This window comes from Lipotes vexillifer, unplaced genomic scaffold (assembly GCF_000442215.2).
Source record: "Lipotes vexillifer unplaced genomic scaffold, Lipotes_vexillifer_v1.1 scaffold75, whole genome shotgun sequence".
Lineage (NCBI taxonomy): Eukaryota > Metazoa > Chordata > Mammalia > Artiodactyla > Lipotidae > Lipotes > Lipotes vexillifer.
The window spans coordinates 2,675,219-2,694,263 of record NW_006771517.1 but is presented as its reverse complement, the minus strand read 5'-3'; the positions used below and the strand labels follow the sequence as shown (position 1 = coordinate 2,694,263).

The following is a 19,045-nucleotide window of genomic DNA, read 5'->3' as shown; positions in this document are numbered from 1 at the left end:
TGAATTTACTTAGGCTGTTTTCTTATCTGTAGATTAGGAAAAGAAATGCCTGCCACATAGAATTCTGGAGGAGAGGTGTGGGGGGCAGGTATTTAAAGCTGAAAAACTCCTTTAGCTCCAGACTTGTAGTACCTGATTGCCTCTTCAGTACCCTTTTTAATGTGTCAAAGAGCCATTTTAACCTTATGTTCAAAACATGACTTGTGAGCTCTTCCAGAATGCTTTCTGTCTCCATGAATGGCATCAACAGTCTCTCTAGCCAGAAATCTAAAAGTCACTTCCACTGCTTACCCCATTATCCAGTCCACCCAGAGCTATTGATTTTACACAATAAATTTTGTTCATCATATTAGTTCACTTATCTCCATTGCTACCACCATAGGTCAGGCCTTTATCATCTGTCTTACATAGGCTACTGTTGATAGCTTTCTGTTTCCCTGCCAGAGTAAACTTGTTCAAAATGTACATATGGGTCACTTTTCTGCTTAAAATTCTTCAATGAATTTCCATTATCCTTAATCTGCAGATAAAATCTTAAAGGCACATTGGTCTCACTGTTCTGCCTTGCTCATTATTGTATTCCCAAAGCCTAGCATAATACTTTTTCATAGTAGATGCTCATATATTTAAGGGATGAACAAAGGAAGGAATGTCTGAAAGAACCAAATCTGTAGTTGAGAGATTTAGGCTTGTCCCTTTATTTCCTTCCTGTTAGGCTGCATGTGAATATACGTACACATTTACAGCAGTACAAGTGAAGTAGTATTTCTGAATAGAATAATGTTGATCTTCTTTTTTCTTTTCTTTTTTGCGGTACGTGGGCCTCTCACTGTTGTAGCCTCTCCCGTTGCGGAGCACAGGCTCCGGACGCGCAGGCCCAGCGGCCATGGCTCACGGGCCCAGCCACTCCACGGCATGTGGGATCCTCCCGGACCGGGGCACGAACCCGTGTCCCCTGCATCGGCAGGTGGACTCTCAACCACTGCGCCACCAGGGAAGCCCTCTTTTTTCCATCTTTTCACATCCTCTCTTTACCCCATTCCATCACCCTCCCTCATCCCTCCCTGCACCATTTTATTTATCTGAAGTTGCTAAGCTATAGTTTAAGAACACACACCCCACCGTCCCCCACCCCTCTTTTCTTCTCCCCGCATAATTAATGAAAGCCAACTATTTGGAATTCATGTGAATGACTCTCTTACTCTAAGCAGATTATTTGGTATGCATGACAGTAAAGTGAGCACCTCTTTGGGTTACTGCAAAATAGCTCGTTGTCCTCCCAGTGGAGAATCAAATTCACCAGTTCATAAATTAGGTCCCAGTTGATGAGGCACAAAGCTGCAAGGGCCAGTCAAACAAGTACTTGAGAATCTCGGGAGTTTCATTAGTGAATAGTCTTACTCTACGCTTCTCAGAGAATGCCAAGGCCTTATGAGAGCAGAAGACTGGGTGATAAGAGTGTGATTGATACATGGGCTAATAAATGGGAGTTGGGGAATATTTTCCATGTGAGTCAGATGATTTCCATGGAGAAATGAGGTCTCATTTTGTAATGGCATGTCCACCCATGAGTTGGCCCTCAGAGGCTGGGAGTTAACCACAGCTCCTATAATTTTTGTACTTTGAAGAAAACTAGGAGTGAAGACCACAGCCTTTTAAGGTTAGGCTTCTGCTTATTAGTTTCCACTAAGGAGCAATGGCATAGTAATCATTTAATAATAATTTACATGTGTTCAGTGTTTTTGAGCCGTTTCTGGAAGATCATCTCGCTTGAGCTTCCCTTCAGTCTGCAAATGCAGTTAGGCAGGTTTTATAAGTGATGAATCAAAGCTGGAAGAACCCCAGTAGAGGTCCTGTAGCCAAATAGGGATTTGAACCCAGGACTCCACTGCTTGCTTCATCACATTGCATATTGCATCTAATCCCATTTATTAAATTTGTGCTGATTTTACAAAGTTCTTAAGTTCATTGGGGAAGAGCTTTGAGATCCAGGGTGTCTTACAGAATATCAACAGAAAGAATAAAATACCTATAAAGGAATATAGAGACTGAAGAGAAAGATGCTGTTTCAGAGAAGAAGGTAAGAATTTAAGAGTTTAGTATCATTAAAATTCATAAATTCCTGGGACAGTATTTCTACTGGCTTAATGCTGTTGTCTATACCATTTTGGCTGTTTGCGCACATACACACACCTTTACCCATCTCCCTAGTGTCTTGCTGTTGTTAGTGCAGTGATAATAGTCACCAAAAAAGCCAGCAGTCCTAAAGCACAAATGACCTTGTTTCTTTGGGAAGAAGAAAAGTTACAATAAAAGTGTCTGCTTTCTGGCTTTTTGCTTGTTTGGGTGTGTGTGTGTGTTTATAATTAATCGATATTAGGTAGAGATACATTAGGTCATTATCACCCAGGTGGTTTTATAAAACCAAAGAAATAAATATTTGGAAATAATTTTAAAGACAGTTTTGGTCCACTTTTTAGTAAGTATCTGAATTATTTTATTGTGTTCTAGCCATTTAAGTTGTATACATATGGGACCCCAGAGTTGAACAGAGGCAAGTTATAGGGGCTTTTATGAATTGGAGAATTCGTAGGTAGACAAATGGATCTTTTGATCTCATATATTGCTGGGGAGGGAGGTGGGAGTATCATTGTTTGTGACACTTTTGGAGGATAGCATTAACCCCCATCCTAGTCTTTCTTGCTCTTCCTCTAAAAGCTTTAAGCCGCTGAAATTGTGGGCATAAGGAGACATCTCTTCTGGCTTACTTTTTGGTGTAGTAGCTAAGCTCCAACTTAAATACAACACTGGAAAGAACATGTAGATTGTTGTGAGTCTCATAGAGGTCTCAAATAGGCACAGTTCTAAACACTTTACACTTATTAGTTCATTGAATCCTCACCACAAACCTGAGAGGTGAATACAGTTATCTCTATTTTGTAGTCTGGTTAAATGTCGTCAGCTCCTTCTAGCTGTGTGTGTCCTTTGGCAAGTTACTTAACCTACCTTTTTTTACTTCATTTTCGTCATCTGTAAAATGGGGGTAATGGTAACTGTCCTTACCAGTTCCTTGTGTGGTAAGGGTTACGAAATAATTCACATAAAGCACGTAGTGAATGCTTGTAGATGTTAGCTGTTGTTATCTAACTAGTTTATAATTACATGGCAAAAAAGATTATCGTCACAAGAATCAGAAGTTTGGTTTCCAATCCTTAACTCTCCTGTTAAGTAGCTATGTGATTATAGGTAAATTTTCCTCTTTCTGGGCCTCAGTTTTCTTATACCCATTTTTTAAAAACTTTTTACTTGAAAGTAACTTCAAATTTATAAGAGACAGTAATAAAAATAGTACAGATATGACACCAAAAGCACAGACAACAAGACAAAATAGACAAATTAGAGTTCATCAAAATTTAAAAGTTTAGTGCATCAGCGGACACCACCAACAGAATAAAAAGGCAACCCACAGAATGGGAGAAAGTATTTGCAAATAATGTATCTGATAAGGGATTAGTATCCAGAATATATAAGGAACTCCTGCAACTCAACAAGCAAAAGAAAAGAAAATTTAAAAATAAAGGACTTGAATGGTCATCTCTCCAAAGAAGATAAATAAATGGCCAGTAAACACCTGAAAAAGTGCTTAGCATCACTAATCATTAGAGAAGTACCAGTCAAAACCACAGTGAGATACCACTTTATATCCATTAAGATGGCTGCTATTTAAAAAAAAATTACATAAATGCTGGAGAGAATGTGGAGAAATTGGAACCTTTGTGCATTGCTGATGGGAATATAAAATGATGCAGCCACTGTGGAAGAGAGTGTGCTGGTTCCTCAAAAAATTAAAGATAGAATTACCATATGATCCACAATTCCACCCAAAAGAATTGAAAGGAGGAACTCCAGAAGATATTTGTACAGCAGTGTTCATAGCAGCGTTATTCACAATAGCCTAAAGGTGGAAACAACCCAGGTGTCTATTGATGAGTGAACGGATAGACAAAATGTGGTATATACATGCAATGGAGATATTCAGCCTTAAAGAGGGAGGAAATTCTGGCATATACTACAAACATGGATGAACCTTGAAGACATGCTAAATGAAATGAGCCAAGTGTAAAAGGACAAATATTCTACAATTACACTTACATGAGGTACCTAGAGCAGTCAAACTCAGAGATGAAAAATAGAATGATGGTTATATAAGGAGCTGGGCGAGGAGGGAGTTGGTGTTTAATGGGTACAGAGTTTCAGTTTGGGATGATGAAAATTTTCTAGAGATGGAGAATGTGGTGATGGTTGTACTAGAACGTGAATGTACGTAATGCCTCTGAACTGTATGCTTAAACAATGTTAATTTGGTAAATTTTATATTTATATTTTACCACAATTTTTTAAAATATATGTTTCAACAAAATTAAAATAGTACAAAGAAACATCTGTATCCCCATTTACCCAGATTTACTTACTGTTATATTTTACCCCATTTGCTTTATCATGTGTGAGTGCATTCTTGTATACACCTAATCTAAATCCAGTTTTGTCATTTGATCTGATAGTATTTTTAATAGCATTTTCCCCCCTCTAGTACAGGATACAGTCTAGAGTAGGACATTGTATTTAGTTGTCATGTCTCTTTAGCCTTCCTTTATCTTTTATAATATTGACATGTTTGAAGAGCAGTGTTACTCCCCACCCCTGAATTTTTTAATAGAAGCTTCCTCATTTTCTGTTCGTCTTTGCCTTGTAATTAGATTGAGGTTACACAGTCTTGGCCAGAAAATGCATGGGTGATGTGTCTTCCTCAGGTTATAACATCTGGAGACTCAATATATTTTTTTAAAATATGATTGGCTTTATTCTGTGATTTATGCATCAGACAGCATCCCATCAAACAAACAGAAGAAGGGTGTTCCCTCAATACATTTGTAACTAGATGCAGAGTAAAGGGAATCTACAAATGCTATAGGAATCTCAGAGAATGGAGAGATAAGGAGATTGGAGGGGTGGGGGGGGTGGGGGGGACATGATGAAGGAGACATAGTTTACTGATTTGGTAGAAAGCACATTTCTAAAATTTTACCAGCTTTTCCTCAGTGTCAAATTCTGCATTAGTTCAGCCAATATATATTACTGTCTTCCACCAGTTTTTTTATTTACTTATTTTTTAATTAATTAATTTTATTTATTTTTGGCTGCGTTGGGCCTTCGTTGCTGCACTCGGGGTTTCTCTAGTTGCAGCGAGCAGGGGCTACTCTTTATTGCGGTCCACAGGCTTCTCGTTGTGGTGGCTTCTCTTGTTGCGGAGCACGGGCTCTAGGCATGTGGGCTTCAGTAGTTGTGGCTCGCGGGCTCTAGAGCGCAGGCTCAGTTTTTGTGGCGCACGGGCTTAGTTGCTCTGCGGCATGTGGGATCTTTCCGGACCAGGGCTCGAACCCATGTCCCCTGCATTGGCAGGCGGATTCTTAACAACTGCGCCACCAGGGAAGCCCTCCACCAGTTTTTATTAAGCTAGCTCCTATATTAAATAAATCAGGAGGAAATTTTCTTTTTAATGAAATCAGGTGTATTTTTCTTTTTAATGAAATCAAGTGTATCTTTCAAATGGTGATCACTGGCCTACGTATTATTATGTAAAGTTACCCAAATAATAAAATGAACTTTTTTTTTTTTTTTTTTTTTTACGTTGAACTTTGATGTATGAGAACAAGTCTATTCTCTGGTTTCATCAAATATTAGTCAGGCTAAGGTTTGTACTCTGGACTTTGCCACCATTCTAGAGTGTTTTAGCACCCTTACTTGAGCTGTAGAAAGCTGTTGAAAGGAAAGTGCTGTTCTTTTTTTTGTTTTTGTTTTTTTTGTTTTTTTTTTGCGGTACGTGGGCATCTCACTGTTGTGGCCTCTCCCGTTGCGGAGCACAGGCTCCGGACACGTAGGCTCAGCGGCCACGGCTCACGGGCCCAGCCGCTCCGCGGCATGTGGGATCTTCCCGGACCGGGGCACGAACCCGCGTCCCCCGCATCGGCAGGCAGACTCTCCACCACTGCGCCACCAGGGAAGCCCGAAAGTGCTGTTCTTGCTAATACCTTTTTTTTTTTTTTTGGCTGCATTGGGTCTTCGTTGCTGCACGCAGGCTTTTTCTACTTGCGGCGAGCCAGGGCTGCTCTTCATTGCGGTGCACAGACTTCTCATTGCGGTGGCTTCTCTTGTTGTGGAACATGGGCTCTAGGTGCGCGGGCTTCAAAAGTTGTGGCTCGCGGGCTCTAGAGCGCAGGCTCAGTAGTTGTGGCGCACGGGCTTAGCTGCTCTGAGGCAATGTGGAATCTTCCCAGACCAGGCCTCAAGCCCGTGTCCCCTGCATTGGCAGGCGTATTCTTAACCATTGTGCCACTAGGGAATCCCTTGCTAATACTTTTTGTAGAATGTATAAATGGTAGTAATGCTGATGGGTTTATCCACAATGCCATTCTTCCCTTTCAGGCTATCTTTTAAAGAGCGTCCAAACTTTAGATGAAGAGGTAACAGGCTACTTTGTAGAATAGGATTAGGGCCAGTATACGTTTAAGTATATTTCTTGGGATTTGGGTGTTTTGTTTTAATTTTTCCCCATGTTTCAGGAAGCACTGTGATTGGCACAGTTGGGATATATTCATCGGTTAACAGGTAGGAGAGCCAGAGGTATGTTTGAGGCCATTACTCAGGATGATTTTTTTTCTTCCTATCTGCTTTTTAAAAATGGTTCCTTGGCCTTTGTGTGTTTTGTTTCTGCAGTTTGAAGAAAACAGTTCTGAAACGAGGTCTTACCCCCAGCTGCCTCAACACAGTGATTGCCATCTCTCCAAACGTCAAGTCCAGCTTTGTCCGCCAACCTGTCTGACATGTCGGGACCCGTGCCAAGCAGGGCCAGAGTTTACACAGATGTTAATACGCACAGACCCCGAGAGTACTGGGATTACGAGTCACATGTGGTGGAATGGGGGTAATAATTTCCGTTTACTTCACTGTACTCACCCAAAGGGCTGACTCTTGTGGATCTGTTGAGTAATTTACAACAGGAAACTTCCCTGACTGTACAGTTATAAACCTCAAGATTGAACGCAATTTTTGTTTTCTTCTACAGTAAAGAAACAGGGTATTGGCTTTGGTCAATTAACAGTTCTGATGGGTTTGCCATTTTAAAAACATTTCGGTCTCTTACTCTTTTCTCCGATGTATATATTCTGTATGGTAACAAAGAGTTGTCTATTAGCTTGCTCAGCTAAGGGCTTTGCAGTTAGGTGAGAATTAATACTTGAGAGACATTGAAAACACCAGGCTCTTACATAAAGTATTTTTGAGGTCAGAGAATGTTGTCCCATGATGATACTGAAGGATAAAACAGTTCTTCAGAAAGGTGTCCTCTTTCTGATGAGAAGCAAAATTAAACCCTTAAAACATTTGCCCTTATCATGAGGCTAGCCATGTGTAACGTGGAATTCAGCCCAAATTCCATCTTGAACAGTTGCAGTCTGCCTGAACAGCTGTGTTTGCCCTCCTAATTTTCTGTGCAGTCTCATTTGGATGTTTGCATTTCTTGTCCCAACATAGTATATATTTAATTGATCAGGCTGTACCTTTTGTGGTAAAATTATTTTGATATTCAGATGCAAAAGATAGCAATTTGAAAACTTGGTAAAGCTGCAGCTCCCATACACTATATTTTATATCTGTCCACATGTGATTTTCATAGCATGTAAATGGTCTTCAAAATTTGTCATAGGGTGTGTTTTAATGCTGATTGGGCCATGATTCTTAACAGTAAGTACATTATCTCTGCACAAGGAGGCACAGTGTGCTTCAAAGATACCATCAAAAACCATGGTACAGTGCCAATAAATGTTACCATTATTGATAATCTAACAATTTTCCTCTTACATCACATGCTTTGGACTCTAGGAATACCTGAGTTTTACTGCAGAAATTTCAACTCTTCAAAATAAGTGCTTTGAGCTTAGTTCTGCTTGAATGGCACTGAACAGCCCTTTTGAGGTTTTGGTGTGGTGCTGTTTGCTTGCTTGCGTTTGTTTTCTGTGCCCTCCCACAGGAAAAGAACTCAACCAGAACTAAGAGCTTCCTTCCCTAGACCTGCCATGATTATTACATTGTCCATTGTCCTTAGTACCTTTTACCTTCTCTGTTCACTCACTTTCCTTTTTTTTTTTTTGCTTGAGGAAAATGAATGGCTGATTTTTTACACTGAATTTTCAGTGCCTCCAGCAGGAGTAAATAGCATTTAGGCCTTATTGAAAAGACTCTCATTCTTTAGAGCAAATTCCTCTTAAGTTGTAAGCAGAGGCAGGGAGAAAAACGTTAGCATTTCCCTTATTCTTTTTCACCTCTGATGTTGCTTAGTAGTCTTGGAATATGGGTAAAAGTAGGGGAAGGGACACCTAACAGTGGTTCATGATCTGTAGTGTGGTTTGCAAACTTCATTACGTGGACTGTCCTCAGAGCTTTGGAGGGCAAGTTGGATGTCAGTCCTATGTTTGAAAGCCACTTATCTGCAAAGAGACCCATTAAAAATCGGCTGCTCCCAAAGTGTGGCTGAATTGAAATATTCTTGTATTGACTTCCTGTAAGATGCCAGCACTGAGCCAGGCACTGAGGGACAGGAATACCTATAAATTATTTTCCAAGGGAAGGCTGTCTGTTGTTGGAGACAAACATACATAACAAACCCCAATACAAGCTATCTACGTGTGGTATGTCAATAGAGATGTGAACAACTTGGGATTTGAAAGAATAACTGAAAGTCTTAAATTTTTTAATTCTAGGATTTGGAACACACATTTTAAGTTGGCCAAATTTTTTAAAATACAAAGAAGCCAATTTGGGAATTATTTGAAATACGTTTTATTTCTTTTACTCTACTGGCTATAGTTTTGTAAGTTGAATTAGTGCTTGATAATTTGAACTTTTAAAATCATTGTGACTGACTATTTTTGTTCCCAGAAATCAAGATGACTACCAGCTGGTTAGAAAATTAGGCCGGGGTAAATACAGTGAAGTATTTGAAGCCATCAACATCACAAATAATGAAAAAGTTGTTGTTAAAATTCTCAAGGTAAGTACAAGAGAGATTATAACTTCACAGGTTTTTGGAGTTTAGAAATTTTTTTTAAAGTAGCGCTTGAAAGGGTTTTTGGAGTGCTTAAACACCTTGATTTTATTGCTCCTTTGAAGTCGATAGAAGAGATTATCTTCATTTGACAGATCAGGAAACTGAAGCAAGAGAAGTGTTTGACTCAAATCGTACAGCTAGATTGTGGCAGAGGGAGGGAGTAAAGATTCAGTCTTCTCTGTCCTAGGTCTTGCCTAACACTGATTTCCTATTTCTTACATTTTTAGTTCTCATCCATGCTTTTGTTTTCAATGAGTTGTTAGCTCTACTGTGTAAAGATGAGGAGCCACAAATGCAGACTTTTAGAGGACAGGTGGATCACATTAATGCAGCTAGTCTGATTTAAGTGCCCATGATTAGAAGATGTGAGTGATGGGTACTATGGCATGTGCTCCAGCTCCAGCTGATGATTGCCCAGCAGTAGTGCAAGTCTAATGTTTTTTGGTACTGTTTCGCAAAAAGAAGCTAGACATTTATATTTGTACACTAATTCCCCTGGTTTTTAAATGTTGGCTCGAGTTTTTAAAACACCATACAGGCCAGATTTGGCCAATGGGCTACCTGTATGCAAATTGTGATTTAGTTATAACTGTACTGTACACTGCCATATACCAGGAACTTAGCATACAGTTCCTTGCCACAGGAACTTTTCCATATTTGACACGAGAAGCAGAGGGACCCAGACTTTCTCAATTTATAACACCCATATTGCTTCAGTGACTCTCATGGTACCCCTAAGCGAAAAGAAATACAGTTTTGTTTATTAAGTAGTTAAGTCCACATAACTAAAAAAAGTATTTATGCTTCAACTGGTAGCCATTTAAAAAATTATACACATAAGTTGAAAGAGAAAAGTAATTTTATTTTATTCTTATATAACCATAATTAATTACTATTGGGATATGTATACCTATTAGTCACTGCACAGCTTCTCAAATGTTGGAATCAGATTGGACACCAGCAGCCTCATTTCCTGTTCCACATTGATTTTTGCACAATACTTGCTTTTTGTCACAGCATCTGCTGAAAACCCAGTTTCACAAAAATATGCCATTAAAGAGAATGTAGTGCAACCTAATATTAAAACTGAACTACCTCAGGCTGGTAGTGTACTCAGTGACTGACAGACAGCAAGTATTAATTGGCGTTTTCCTTCAAAAATTAAAAATCCCACAGGACACCTGTGAATTTGCTGGGGGTGTTTTGGCATACCTTTCGAGAACCAAAGTTTAAGTATTTCTGTCTTGTGTAGAAAGAGAACTAGGCTGGAAATCGGGACATTTGGGTTCTAATCCAAACTCTAAAAGTAATTAGCCATGGTAGTCCTTTTAATTATTTAAGACATATTGGTTCATCTGTGAAAATGAGAGTTACCAGGATCAAATACAAAATTGTATATAGATATATACTTTGGAAACGGAAGTTCTGTGTAATTGTAAGATGATATTCCTATGGAAAAGTATATGATAGACTGAGGTGGTATATTATTTGAAAGGCATAAATAGTGAGTCTTACAGTTCAGAAGACAGTAGTGATGGTTAGGCAAAGCTCCCTGGAACTGTTTTCAGGCCCTGAGTGGGAGAAGGATTTGGATTGGTGTGCATGGGAGCATGGAAGGGAAGCATAATCTAGAATGCACAAGATTAAGAAAAGAGGAAGAAATAAGTGAGAGAAATGTTTCATGTGGAAGCTGTCATGTGATCATACATGGGAAGTAAACTTGGAAAAGGAGATTAAATTAGTGATGGCCTGGGGAAAGATAACATCTCCATTTCCTTCCAGCCTTGAAAACTATGATTTTTATCTCATCTAGGTTGTTGGGAGCCATTGATGGTCTTGAGTGATGGGTGGTTTGGAAAGATTTTTTTTTCTAGCTCAGTCTTTTCCTAACTGTACTGTATATGTTACTGTAACTGTGTAGCTAGATGGTATAATTATAGATAAAGTTCACTCATAACTATTTAAATTTTTTAATTTCCCCCCATTTATTAGACAAAATTTGCATTGATCACATTAAATTAGGATTTAAGTGACCTGCCTAGTCTGTCTAGCTTTTGTAAGTTTATAGATTTTAAGGGTTCTGTAGAGTAAAAGTTTTGTAAACCAGTAGCTTTTTGCCATCAACCAGCAGTTGGGATATAGTGATTCAGTAGAAAACAGGAGAGAGATTGATGGATTAGTTCCTGGAGAGTAGAAACATCTCCTAGATACTCCAGCAGATCAGAAGGATCTGGTAGTCGAAGCAAATAGAAAACTTGTGATCAGCTTGTTTCCTAGCCAGTGTAGTGAGTTCTAATAGAAGCAAGGTTGAGGCCATGGATTGAATTAAATGTGGAATTCACTATTAGTAAAACAGCTTCCATTTATTTATTTACTTTTAATATGTTTTTTAATTTTTTTTGGCCACGCCTCATGGCTTGCGGGATCTTAATTCCTCGACCAGGGATCGAACCCGGGCCCTCAGCAGTGAAAGCTCGGAGTCCTAACCACTGGACCGCCAGGGAATTCCCAGCTTCCCTTTATTGACTGTCTGCTTTGTATTGGGCCCTTTTGTAGCTGTAGTATTTACATCACAATTCTGCAAGGCAGGTGTGAAGTTCAGAAATGCTTAAGTGCTTTTCCCAAAGCTACACAGCTACAAAGCCAGGGTTTGAGGACAGTCTTTCCAAAATGTGCTTGCTTCCTGCTGTACCATGTGCTTATTAGGACTCAAGGAAAGGTTAAAAGAGTCTACAGTATTGTTTGGTAGCTCCTAGATCTGGATTATCAACCCGAGAAGCGTCTAAAAATAGATCTCCAGCTCTGTTCTCAAGATTCTGATTCAGCAGATCTATACAGCTTGTATATTAAAAAACCCAGGTTGATAATCAAAGTTTAGTAACCAGTAGTCTTGTTAATGAAGAGATGATATATACTTAAAACAGTTTCTAAGAAGCGAATGCAGTGTGTCAGTAGTCTGAGGTGACCAACACCAATAGGAAAGATTGCCTGGTCCAGTGTGGCAGACACAGGTCACACGTGGTTATTAAGCATTTGAAATATGGCTGGTCCAAACTGAGATATGCTGTAAGCATAAAATACAGCAGATTTCAAAGGCCTAGTACAAAAAGAAAAGAATATAAAATTGCTCATTAGTAATTTTTTATATTGATTTACATGTTGAAATGATAACATTTTGGTTATATTTTTGTTAACTAAAATGTATTATTAAAATTAATTTTGTCTGTTTCTTTATATTTTTTAAACGAGGGTACTAGAACATTTAAAATACACCTGTGGGGAATTCCCTGGCGGTCCAGTGGTTAGGACTCGGCACTTTCACTGCCACAACCTAGGTTCAGTCCCTAGTGTGGGAACTAAGATCCCCCAAGCCGTGAGGTGCGGCCAAAAAAATAAAAAATAAAATACACGTGTGGCTTGCATTGTATTTCTTTTGGACCAGCACTGTTTTAGACTGTTTAGAAAGAAGGTTTTGTAGAGGAGGTGCATTTGGACCAAAGCCCTTCTCAAAAAAAGCAAGAAAGATTTCTATACCAGAGCAGATGTGGAAATGATGGGTGAAGATAAAGGAATGTGGAGGATATATTGGTTATAAAGCTAGACAGATATTATGTGTTATGTCTCAGCCATGTTCTGAGGTCTTTTCAGGTACCTCATTTGATTCTTGCAATAATATTATGAGATAAGTACTCTTGTTGATCATTTTACCTGTAATGAAAGGTTTAGAGAGGTTATATAACTTGCCCATAGACACACAGCTAGCAGGCAATGAAAGAACAATTCACATTAGGCACACATTTAACCCAAAAGGTTATACTGCACAAAGATGGTGTGGCCGGGCTTCTCTGGTGGCGCAGTGGTTGAGAGTCAGCCTACCGATGCAGGGGATCCCGGTTCGTGCCCTGGTCCGGGAAGATCCCACATGCCGTGGAGCGGCTGGGCCCGTCAGCCATGGCCGCTGAGCCTGCGTGTCCGGAGCCTGTGCTCCGCAACGGGAGAGGCCACAGCAGTGAGAGGCCCGCGTACAGCGGAAAAAAAAAAAAAAGATGGTGTGGCCATCTTTGCTCTTGGTCCTGATCTTCATTTCTGTAGGGTGTTTATAAGACTTAGAGGAAGGAATGGAAAGAGCCCCATGTTTCATGCCAATTAATAAAAAGATTTTTCTAGATACATCTTAGTATTACCATTTACATTCCTAGTTTGTATAGTTTTTAAAAGTTAACACATTAGGACTGATGATTGGAATTAAATGGTAATTCTGCAGAATTTTGGTCTTTGGAGTGGAAATCTTTTTTTCTTTCAATTCAGTATTTGCTAAGTACCTGCAAAATACCTGGCACAGGGCTAGGAGAATGGGGATTCAGAGATAAATCTGACACATTTCCTTCCTTCAGGGAGCTCATAAGTAAGCCATTCATGTATTACATTACCTGTTGAAATATTCTGAAATAATTTTTTTTTAATGATGTACTTTTACCCTTTCAGCCAGTAAAGAAGAAGAAAATCAAGCGTGAAATAAAGATTTTGGAGAATTTGCGAGGCGGTCCCAACATCATCACACTGGCAGACATTGTAAAAGACCCTGTGGTGAGTATAATAGGTGCTAGTAAGGCCCACCAGAGCTGAGGTGGTGTTTGACCCTGAGCACAACTGGCCTCTGTTTGTTCCTCCCTCTACCATTAAGTCCTGCTTTAAAAGTGCTTAATCAGTTATACCACTTAACTAGCTTGGGTCTTTCTTTCAAAGAGATCTCCACCCACAGACTATTTCTTATTCTTCTAGGCTAAGAGACTGATAGCACTGGAAACTGAAATGTGTTAATCCATTTTGCAAACTCAGGTCCGATGCCGATGGGCGATGGGCGCATTGTTGGGCTGCCTAGAGCCTGGTGAGACTTCAGCTCCATGTCTTCTGTTTGAAATCCATCCCCAATATGACCTAAGTGTGGTGATGATCAGAGTGGGGAGGGCTTATAGCAATAGAGGGTTTCCTACTACTGAGGCAAGGACTGCCAAATTCACCACATAGTGTCCGCAAACATTGTGCCCACTAAAGCTGCCAGGGCTATTACTAATGTGTGTTTTCTTTTTCTTTCCCCTAGTCACGAACTCCCGCCTTGGTTTTTGAACACGTAAACAACACAGACTTCAAGGTATAATGTATAACCAACCATTTCAAGCTGTTGGGATTTTAGACCACATAGAAAGTCTTTCAGGGATGTTACTGTTAGAAGAGCTTCCTTCTAACTTACTTAAAAAGAGCTTTTCATCCTTACAGTGCTAATTTTTTTTCCTTTCCTCCCTCCCTCCCCTCCTCCCTTCCTCCCTTCCTTTCGGCTGCATTGAGTCTTAGTTGTGTCACGCGGGATCTTCGTTGAGGCACACGGACTTCTCTAGTTGGTGACGTGCATATTTTATCTTTAGTTGTGGTGCACGGGTTCCAGGGCGTGTGGGCGCTCTCGTTGAGGCACGCAAGCTCAGTAGTTGCGGCATGTGGGCTTAGTTGCCCTGAGGCATGTGGGATCCTAGTTCCCTGACAGGGATCAAACCCATGTCCCCTGCATTGGAAGGTGGATTCTTTACCACTGGACCGCCAGGGAAGTCCCCTTACAGTGCTAAATTTAAATATAGACATACTCTTGTATGAACAGTGCTCACTTTCCATATCTTGGTATTTTGCCTTTTTATTTGTTTAGTGCTCTTTCTAATGACCAGTACTTTTATTTCTCACCATTTGTCAGTTTACCATTCGTTTGACAGTTTCCGGTGGTGTCATACTTAATGAAAGCAACAGCTCATGTTTAGTCAGGATCTGGCCTTAGGACATTTCTCTTTAAAATGACAAAGTTCAAGAAGAAATGTATTGTCTATATATAAAAGCAAGGACTGCTTGCTTATACCTTAGGATTACTCAGAATCTTTGGGTTCTAGATCTTAAAAAGAGATGGGTGGGGGCTTCCCTGGTGGCGCAGGGAAGATCCCACCTGCCGCAGAGCGGCTGGGCCCGTGAGCCATGGCCGCTGAGCCTGCACGTCCGGAGCCTGTGCTTCGCAACGGGAGAGGCCACAACAGTGAGAGGCCCGCATACCGCAAAAAAAAAAAGAGAGAGATGGGTGGGGAAGGGTAATGTAAATTCTGGTAAAGCGCAAACCTCTGCAACAGATACTCTGACTTCTGGCCAATTTCAACAATTCTCAACTCCAGCACAACAGAAGAATGTAGGCACTCTCTTGGGTTTTAATTTGTAAAGGTATTTGACTTGCCTTTGCACCAGGCCAGTATCATTAGGTATATGGGTCTTCCCTGGTGGTGCAGTGGTTAAGAATCCACCTGCCAATGCAGGGGACACGGGTTTGAGCCCTGGTCCAGGAAGATCCCACATGCCACAGAGCAATTAAGCCCGTACACCACAAGTACTGAGCTTGTGCTCTAGAGCTGGCAAGCCACAACTACTGAGCCCGTGTGCCACAACTACTGAAGCCCGCGTGCTTAGAGCCTGTGCTCTGCAATGAGAGAAGCCACTGCAGTGAGAAGCCCACGCACTGCAGCAACGAGTAACCCCTGCTTGCTGCAGCTAGAGAAAACCCGCACACAGCAACGAAGACCCAATGCAGCCAAAAATAAATAAATACATAAATTTTTAAAAAAGAAATGTTAGGTATCAATAAATGAGTGAATTCTTTTGCTGAGTGGAGGAAAAAAGGAAGAAGAATTGTTTTAGAATCAGAATGATAATTTCAAGGAAAATGTTGTCAGAGGACACCACTGACCATTTAATGATATGTACATTTTTTTAAAGTCCAAAACTCTTTAGAAACTGGAAAAGATACATGACATGTTCAGAGTTTACTTTCATGACATGTTCAGAGTTTACTTTCAAATTGGGACAGTTCTATTAAATTGGCTCAGCAGATTTGACAGCAATCCATCTGCATACCCACTGGTGATCGGCAGGGCCTGTAACTGTAGGCCAAAGGTGAATTAATTCCCTACTAAGAAAACTATGTGTTTGCCCACGTGTTTTATGAGAAGATCTGGAGGTAACTGAAAAACTACAAATGTATATCAGTGCGTGTTGCATATATAAATTAGTATGTTCCCAAAAGTAGATTATAGCTTCAGCAATATGAACTTAAGTAATTCTTCACTTTTATATAGAGAGTTAAAGACCCAAAGTATCTCTTTCGTGTTATATTGGAGAAGTAGAGACTGGTGAACAGACAGATCTTAGAACAGTGGTAAATGAGCCCAGTCTTGATTTGAATTACCACAAATGAGGATGAGAAATTTCCTTCCTTTCAGTACTATTTCATGGCTCAAACGTTGCATTTGTCTTTAACAGCAATTGTACCAGACGTTAACAGACTATGATATTCGATTTTACATGTATGAGATTCTGAAGGTAAGAAAACCTTGAATACTAAATATCTTTAGATCTCCCCTTTGTTAAATAATCGAAATGACTGTAGAAAAGCCAGTGGGTTAACTTTGTAAAATACGGGGTTTGGGGGTCTGTTTATATAAATTTTTAATAAATTAGTAGCATCAGAATTCTTATGCTGATGTAAAGGTTATGGGATAAGGGTCTAGTAAGAATATAATTTATAATGCTTTGGAAGGGGTATTTAGAAGAGAGGTAGGACTCTTTAACAAATATCTCTCTCTCTAAATATCTCTATCTATCTTGCTCTTTCAGAAGTTACAGTTAAATTGTCAAAAGTTGTAAAAAAAAAAATAACTCCTGGTGTAATGGCTTCTGGTGTACTTTATTTCACTTAAAATTGAACAAGTAAAACAGTAAACTTTAACTCAACCCTCAAAGGGCCATTGTCCTAAAGATTATGTAAATCTGTGCTTAGAGATTGGTGATTTAGAATGAACTTTGATTCCTGAAGTGGGATCACCAAATATATTGCTTCCAGTAGTCAGAAGATCAGCTTTATAGATAAGAAGATTGCTAAGAGTTGGCTAGTGTCTTACTAAATGAGGATTGACATAAAGCCTGCATTTGAACCTTAGAAGTACCCTGAAGAGACTATGCCAGCAGAAATATTTGATCTTTCCATTGGCTCATGCATTCTTGTGGCAAGCAGGACTTCCGAAAGTTAAGGATATGCTTGCCTAACCCTGGGAACCATAGGAACCCAAGTTGCCCTTCAGAAAGGACAAGAACTTGGCCAATGACATCAGCTGACTTGAAGGCCTGGATTAGCAAGCCCCAGAGGTTATGCCACTCACTAGTTTGAGATTGGACATGGTTTTCAAATTGGGTTTGATGTCATAAATCAGGAGTTGGCAAACTCCTTTACAAGGACAAATGTTAAAATTTTTGGCTTTGTGGGCCATAGGGTCTTTCTCACACTACTCACCTCTGATGTTGTAGCATGAAAGCAGTCACAGGCAACATGCAAACAAATAGATGTGGCTGTGTTCCAATTAAGCATTCACAAAAACAAGCAGCAGGCCATATTTGGCCTATGGGCCGTGGTTTGCCGACCTCTGCTGCATACTCTTTGCTGCTAAAGAATTACTGTTCTTTGACTACAAGGTTTGTAGTACAGATCAGTTTTCTTCTTTTGAGGGGCTCGTGTTTGTGAAAATAATCCAGGCTTTGGGTAAGGGGGAGAAATTGGAAGTCATGTAATTGGTGTACACTTTGAGTCTTTTTAACAAAAAGGATGTTGAAACAGCTGTGCAAGAAAAGGATTTGAAGTTTAGAGGCCATGCATGGGTTTGCACAAGTCTCTAAAAAGTACCTGCGGAAGTGATTGTCCTTACTTTGACTCTCAGGAGTGTTGTGAGGCTAGAAGGAAAACTGTGGAGGAAAAGGTAAGGGACTTTAACTAAAAAATCACTCTTATACAAGCTAACGCTTTCCTTTCTTACCTGTTCCTCCCACAGGCCCTGGATTATTGTCACAGCATGGGGATTATGCACAGAGATGTAAAGCCCCATAATGTCATGATTGATCATGAGCACAGAAAGGTAAAGTGATAGGTGGACAAGTCTTATTTATCAACATGATAGAGTTAACAACCCATCTTCAACATTTTATTCCTAGCATCTGTCATAGTCCATGGCACCTGTTAGGCACTTAACAAATATTTGATGAATGAATGAATGAACAAATCAGTGTGGAATCTACAATATGACATTAATGAACTTATCTATGAAACAGACTCACAGACACAGAGAACAAACAGTGGATGCCAAGGGGGAGGGGGGGGGTGGGGAAGGATGGACTGGGAGTTTCTAGAATAGATAAACAACAGGGTCCTACTCTGTAACACAGGGAATTATATTCAGTATCCTGTGATAAACCCTAATGGAAAAGAATGTATGTATATGTATGACTGAATCACTTTTCTTTACAGCAGAAGTTAATACAACATTGTCAATCAACTAGAATAAAATAAATTTTTTTTTGAAATCACAATGATTAAAACTTCATTCATTCATATTCCTATCAAAAAGAAAACAGATTAGTGTAGTCGGTAAAACATTAGTTTTGGCAGGGAACCTGGTTTCTAGTCTTATTTATTGAAAAACTACTCTCTTGGGAAATGCCTTTTTCCTCATCTGCCTCTTTTTTTTTTTTTTTTTAACCTATACAGTGGGTATACAAATAATATTTGTCTTGCATGCCACTAGGTTATTGTGAGAATTAAGTGTGTACAGTTGTGAAATGGATGAGATATTCAGAAAATGCTGCTGCTTATTAGCAAGTATCATGAGGCCCCTGAGCTTTACAAGTACTTTTAATGACAGCTGCAGTGTTACATTTCTGTTTTTTAAGGTGACCCAAGTCCATCTTTTATGCAGTGATGGCTCTCTGTTGTAGGCTTTGGGGATATAGGTGATTTGTTCATTCAGTTAGTATTCT

General features: G+C 39.8%; 1 protein-coding gene across 2 annotated transcripts in view; it reads left to right on the top strand.

Moving 5' to 3' along the window:
* The window catches only part of CSNK2A1 (casein kinase 2 alpha 1), a 55,917-nt gene that overhangs the window by 24,726 nt on the left and 12,146 nt on the right, over positions 1-19,045 (top strand). Inside the window, exons 2-7 of one of the 2 annotated variants that reach the window (XM_007446887.1) lie at positions 6,775-6,982; positions 8,995-9,106; positions 13,649-13,750; positions 14,265-14,315; positions 16,505-16,564; positions 18,064-18,147. In XM_007446887.1, coding sequence (XP_007446949.1) covers positions 6,882-6,982; positions 8,995-9,106; positions 13,649-13,750; positions 14,265-14,315; positions 16,505-16,564; positions 18,064-18,147 — 510 coding nt within the window. In that variant the 5' untranslated portion in view covers positions 6,775-6,881. The remainder of the gene's footprint in view (positions 1-6,774; positions 6,983-8,994; positions 9,107-13,648; positions 13,751-14,264; positions 14,316-16,504; positions 16,565-18,063; positions 18,148-19,045) is intronic. The other variant, XM_007446888.1, reaches the window with a different exon arrangement.